Here is a 6,545-nt window from a genome sequence, read left to right as displayed (position 1 = left end):
GATGCTATGTGCAGACCACAGAAAAGAGCTGAATCAAACCAACTGAAATTTTAGTGATTAAAAATAAAACTACATTTGCAAAACTATATTAGCCAGGCTCATGATCCAACTGCATTGTCAATTACGCTCTTGTGTACCTTTGGAGTGACCCAAATCACACGTCAAAATTCTTCAACTCTTAAGAATACCTGATTATAACCTGAAATCAAAGTACCATTAACACAGTGAGAAAATGTCAAAGGCAGTACACACGCCCTCCCCTATCACCATGCTTATCACTCCTAAAAAATTATATTTATTTCCCAAATACAAAGACAAAAGGCAAGGCAACCAGTAAATTACACAATTATGAATTGCTTTTTAAAAATTTTAACAGCTACAATACCATTCAGCTTTATTTTATAGAAATCCTAACAGTTTATTTAGAATGTAATGTATTGCATAAATAAACCCTAACAGTTTATTTAGAATGTAATGCATAATATTTCCTCTATTAATTAAAGGAAATCTGTGTGAATCTTTTGTTCAGTGTAGATTAATTTTTAACACAATATGATTTACCAAATTTTAATTTACTTAAAACCTTCAGTAACCCTGCTGTGTCGTAAAAGGTTATGTGCCTGTTTTCTTCCAACAATGAGGTGAATTTGTCATTAAAAAATTTTTACCCAAAGGTCACCTTGAACTACCAAGAAAAACACACACACACACACACACACACAGAAAAAACCAACCAACAAACTGATGTTCATTATCTGTGTACATGTATCTAAACTACAAGTAAATAAATCAGCCATGTTACCAAGCACAAAGCTATTGAAATAGTTAAGATTTATTTTCAGGTGTCACTGAGACTAAACAAAGATTGTAAGGAATAAAACAAATAAAAGGAAACTCAGGGAACAAATTAATACATTGAACTATTATCTTAAAAGCAGCATTCCCTATAGAACAAAGTGATGAAGATATCAAAAAGCACTTCTCAAAGCAATATTTTTGCATGTCAAAAAAAGAATTAACCTAGAATAAATATATAAATAACAGTATGTTCTGTGTTAAGCCAGTAACAAAGAAACCCCTTAGTGCTGTAAAACAAAGTCCTGTCAAATCCCCATTTTTTACAAAGAAGCATGAAGATCGTTTCACAATGGTTTAAACTGTATTTATAGTAACAGAATGAAGACTTGAGATAAAAGTCAAAAGGATTAAAGTCAAAGCCCCAGCTCGACATGAGTTATGGTTTTGATTTTTATTCTTATTGTGGTCTACAAATATTAAGACAGAAGATACTTCCATGTGACTGTGGGATCCTCTGAGACTCTACAACCTTAGAAGAGCAGATAAAACAGATGAAAATGCATCTGGTTTGGGAGCAGACTCCATATTAAATGGCAATGCGCAAAGTAACACAACTACAACTGCAGAAGGCTGTGGGGGAGGGGAGGAGACTAAAGCCTGAAATTTCTGCAACTGATGCAGGGCAGAAGAAAAAAGAAGGGGAAAAAAAGATGTGGTATTACTGTTTTAAAATGGCAGCCTGTTAATAATCACTGCATTCCTGAAAACACAGGCAAATTGTACCACCATTCCTTCTTTCATACACTAAGCAAGCCTAACACATACAAGCATTACATACTTCTTTGAGGAAAATGATACAGCTTGATAGCTGCATCTGTATCTAAAACAAAATCCCTAAAGTTGCCACTCCAGAGTTTACAAATTTGGAGACCATATACTTTTTCTCACAAAGAAAGAAAATAGAAATTCTGTTGTGAACTGTAAAGTCTTAGTTACACTAGAAAGATTCTTCTTCCACATATATTTTTCTTTAAGTGAAGGCAAAGCCACATTTATACATAAGCTTTTGGTCATGGTTCAAAATATCTATTTTGCATTTCCTCTCCCCTGATGTCCTATCTTTCAAGAAAATCACACACACACACACAAACACACACACACACTCACTCCAGCAAGAAAGATATATATAACATATTCTGCATGAATTGGAAGATCATTCTTAATGTTAATTTGAGTACTCTCTCTTTAGTTCATTTATTGCAAAAACCACATATTGAGTTATATATTTTCTATCCATCCTGAATCTTTACTTTTAAAATCAGGCACCTCATTTAATATTTGATGAAGAAAAGGCTAAAGTCCCTAAGAACAACAGCAAAATCATCAGAAGCATTGTGAAATATGAAATGATAGTATCTATATCACAGAAATGCTTAAAATTTTTTTTTAATTGAGTGTTAAGAAATACTATCAATTATAAAAGTAAAAATATTTCATCATGCAAGTTTAGAAGAGAATTCAAGTCCATATGCATTCACGTAATCATAAAGAAAATATGAAAATTAACCAAATATTAATTTGGTTAATGGTGACCAGTTATCACCATTAACCAAATGGATCAATTTCTCCTTTCTTCACAAAATAAGAATTAGATAAGTCACTTATACGAATCATAAATTTCTGAAAATTACATTTCCAGTACGATTCCTTGCAATTTTATTCAGTATTTGATTTTAACTGTCACATTTTGAATACATACACATTTATACAACTACCAGGGGAAAAATAACTTAAACCAAATTGAAAAATTACCATAACTACTAGTTCAATATGTCTGGTTAAAATAGAGACATCTGGTCTATCGTTCTTTTGTGTTGATGACTCCTAGTGTGTCTTTTCCCATCAACGAACTTTTCGAGAGGAAAATCCAACTTTTAACAAAAACCTGTGACTTAGAAATCTCTTTCAAATTATATCAATACAGATATATCATTATTAGATCAAATAAAACACAGTACCTTCAAGAATAGTAACATATACTGATTGAATACAAATGGCTAGCTTTAAATTCCATCACAGTAATGTTATTTATTAAATAATTCTCTGCAGGCAGATATGGCTAATTCATGACTCATTATTTTTAAATATTTATAAATCAACTCATTGTTCACTTGCTTAAAATATACACTAAAGCTCTCTAATAGTACTTGATTGCCACTCCACGGAACCTGAATAATGCATTTTCAGAAGCCTTGCACATCCCCACACAATTCTGAATTAATGGCCGAGCAAACAATAAGTAATGTACTATGCTCCAGCAAAAACTCAGTGATAACATCAATCTGGCATCTACTTTAACACTTACTGCTTACTTCTCACATATTCCCCACAACTTAAGTTTCCTCTTCCAGATGCAGTTCATTAAAGAATCACTATCACCTGCCCATTCATCCACAGAGTGAGAGATTTAGCGATTAACGCAATCACAGATAAGTGGAGAAATAACATACAACACTACAAAATTAAGAGATCAAGTAAAGGGACCTGGGCACTCCAGCTACCAATAACTAGATTGCAATTAAAAAGGACTTTGTCACTTCTTCGCTGGGCAATAGGGCCAATTATCTAAAACCCTTTGCTAGAATCCAGATACATACCAGAGCAAGGCCCTTCAACCAAACTCAGATAATTACTTTTGACAAATGTTCTCCTTGAGCATAATGTAGTTACTCAAATGCTTTTCAAAATGACTACAGTTACAGTAAAACAATCTTTACAAAGTCAACCCAATAACACGTCCTGCTCCCCCTTCCCAAAACCCCCGCTGCATGCAGTCTGCTTTCTTTTGGCCAATTTATAACAGATAGTAAGTTGGCGAATAAATGTTTAATTTATGCAGCCAAAACCCTGAAAGGCTTAGCTTCAAATGTAATGCCTGGCATTCCCGAGACACACTGTACAGAAATATCCTTTTGAAAAATCCTTTTACAGCTGTCCTTTAAAAGAAGATGGGAAGAAAAAAGAAAGAAAGAAAAGAAAAACCCACACATATACATGCATCAAACCAAAGACGCCGACGCCCCTCTGCCAACCGGCATTTCTATAGAGACATTCTTTCGATGATTAAAACGTAAGCTCCGAAAGGTTAAAGAAAAGGAAAAGCAGCCAAGTAACACCGCCCAGGAAGCCAGCAGTAAAATACACCTAGCTGTACACTCTTAATAACCTCCCACTACAAATGACACTGACCCAACTTCACCGAACACACACACACCCCGAAACACACTCACAAATTGCACACACGTGCACAGAATGTACACACAAACATCGAGCAGAGCACAATACCTACAAACACAAACGAACTGGAGCCACACAAAACATGCACGTATCAGTGTGCACACATAATGCACACGACACGGCACACAGACACGCAACCACCTAGCCCACATGCACACGCCCCACAAGTCCGTGTCGGACACACACCATGCATGCACGTGTAAAATGTTTGAACTCACAAACGCCGAACATACACACAGACTGTGCACAGAGTTATTGATGAAATTCCGGGGGGTGGAGGGGCCGGGAGGGAGTGGTAATTGCCACACAAAGGTCTCCGGAGCGGCAGAGAGGGAAGTCGAGCCGCGCCGAGCGCTCGGAAATTCACCCGTGGAGAAGGCACAGCAGAGCACCGAGAGCGAAGTACGGGGAGAAGTGTCCCGGGCGGTCCCGGACGCGGGGCTCCCGGAGATAATCGCTGCGCCCCTCCGCGCGCGCACGCACACACACAGGGGCCCCCGGGCGAGCCCACTCCCGCAGAATAACAAAGAGCAGGAGCCCGGCGAGCGGGCGGCGGCTCGGGCTGGAAGTGGCCGTCTCCGCCGCCGCGGACCGGCGCGGGGCGAGCGGCGGGGCCGGCGGGAGGCGCGGGCGGCGTGTGGGGGGCGGTACGTACCAGGCGGGCAGCCTCGGCCCAGGTGCGGTCCTTCTTCTTCCTCTTGTCTTTCATGTTTGCATCTCATTGATGGTTCTGATGATGACGTGGGGGATTCCACGGGGTGCTCGGGGTTCGGGCGCGGAGACAATGACCCAGTGACCCGGTGACCCGCACTCTCTCCGCGGGGGGAGGCGCGCGGGCGGCGGCGGCGGCGGCGGCGGTGGCGGGTGGGAGGGATGGAGCGAGGGGGTGGGGTGGAGTGGGTGGGGGCGCGCGACGGCGGCGGCGGCGGCGGCGCGCGGCGGGCGGGCCGGGGGCGGGGGCGGCGGCAGCAGCGGGGCCCGGGCTAGGGGCGGGGGCGGCGCCGGCCGGGCTCGCTCGTGCGGGACTCGCGCTGTGCCACCGCCGCGGCCGCCGCGGTGACAGCTCCGGGGATGCTCCGCTCGGCCCCGCTCACAACAATACACTCTGACGTCACGGGGAATGGCGACGCGGCCGCACACTCACCGCGCTCACACTCGCCGCGCTCACACTCGCCCTCTCGCGCGCGCACACCCGTGCACACTCGCCGCGCGCCCCCTACTCCAGCCACGCCCTGAAACCCTCGCGAGACCCCTCTCCCTCCAACTCAGCCCCCAAATTCCTGGGGCGCTGCCCACTCCGTGCAGGCCGTTCCACCCGCTTCCCGCTGTCCCGCTCAGGCCGAAAGCCGCGGACACGGTGGCCTTTGGAACTTGTGTAGGAGTCCGCCCCGCAGCTCGACGCCTCTGTCCTGTGCGCTCACGCGTGCACACTCACTCACACACACACCGCACTACTCTCCTCTTTTGGACTGCCTTAACCCTGTCTCTGCTTGGCTGGGGGAACTCCCAGAGCCTTGTTGAAAGGGTACAGAGCCAGTGTCTTCGGATACAGAACTAATAATGTACGTGCAACTTAACACAATGTTGAACCACCTACAGCATCTCAAACAATGCAGGACCAAAGAGCCGTGACCGTGGATCCACGCGATGCCATACCGTAGGGCTAATTATATTTAAACAGCGTGTAGTCAACATTCTGTAGAGTAAAACATGATGCACATGGAAAAAACTGAAAAGCTAACGCTTGTGTATTTTTTAAATTATAATTTTCAGGTCTGGGATACATGAAGTGTTGGATTGTTATCCTTATTAGCGAACTACCAAAAAATATGTTAAGACTTAAAAGTTTATGGTAATCTTTCCAACTTCATACATCTGTAGTGAATTGTTTGGGTCAGTAGAGTTATTTAAGCAAAGAAAAAAATGACGCTGTGACCCACACAGTAATTATGTGTATTTGTCTTGAGTATCTGAAAACAAAAAGGTCACTTCTACTGGATTATTTTTCTGAAATTATTTCCTGAAGAGGATATTAATGGTATATAAATAGTACTTTGTGTTTTTTCATACATATTATCTCGTTTGATCCCCAAAACAGCTCAGTTAAACATATATTTCCCCTCTACTGTACAAATGAGGAAATGAAACTCAAAAACATGACAATGTATCCAAGATATCTTGCTAAATCATTTTTAATAATTCAAGTCTTTTGACCCTAATCTCATGTTGTTTATTCAATTCTATACTGCCTGTTTAAAAATAGTCTTGTCTAAAAAATGAACACTTACATCTAATGAAGAGATTTATGTCTCAGAATGAGAACAATTATAGTAAGGTGATTCCTTTGAGAGCACTGTCAAATGATTGGAGTAATAAAAATGTTTGATTACCAAAAATTAAGCAGAGACAGTTCATAATCATAAAGAGCTGCATATGATAATTCTTTTAGA

At 41.7% G+C, this 6,545-nt stretch overlaps 1 protein-coding gene across 2 annotated transcripts in view; it reads right to left on the bottom strand.

The window, feature by feature from the left end:
• Positions 1-5,414, bottom strand: part of ASXL3 (ASXL transcriptional regulator 3) — a 174,004-nt gene extending 168,590 nt beyond the window's left edge. The window contains exon 1 of one of the 2 annotated variants that reach the window (XM_054671753.2): positions 4,751-5,414. In XM_054671753.2, the coding sequence (XP_054527728.1) occupies positions 4,751-4,804 (54 nt within the window). In that variant the 5' untranslated portion in view covers positions 4,805-5,414. The remainder of the gene's footprint in view (positions 1-4,750) is intronic. The other variant, XM_054671750.2, reaches the window with a different exon arrangement.
• Positions 5,415-6,545: the final 1,131 nt, after the last annotated feature.

This window comes from Pan troglodytes, chromosome 17 (genome assembly GCF_028858775.2).
Source record: "Pan troglodytes isolate AG18354 chromosome 17, NHGRI_mPanTro3-v2.0_pri, whole genome shotgun sequence".
Taxonomy (NCBI): Eukaryota; Metazoa; Chordata; class Mammalia; order Primates; family Hominidae; genus Pan; species Pan troglodytes.
This window is presented reverse-complemented; position numbering and strand designations above follow the sequence as displayed.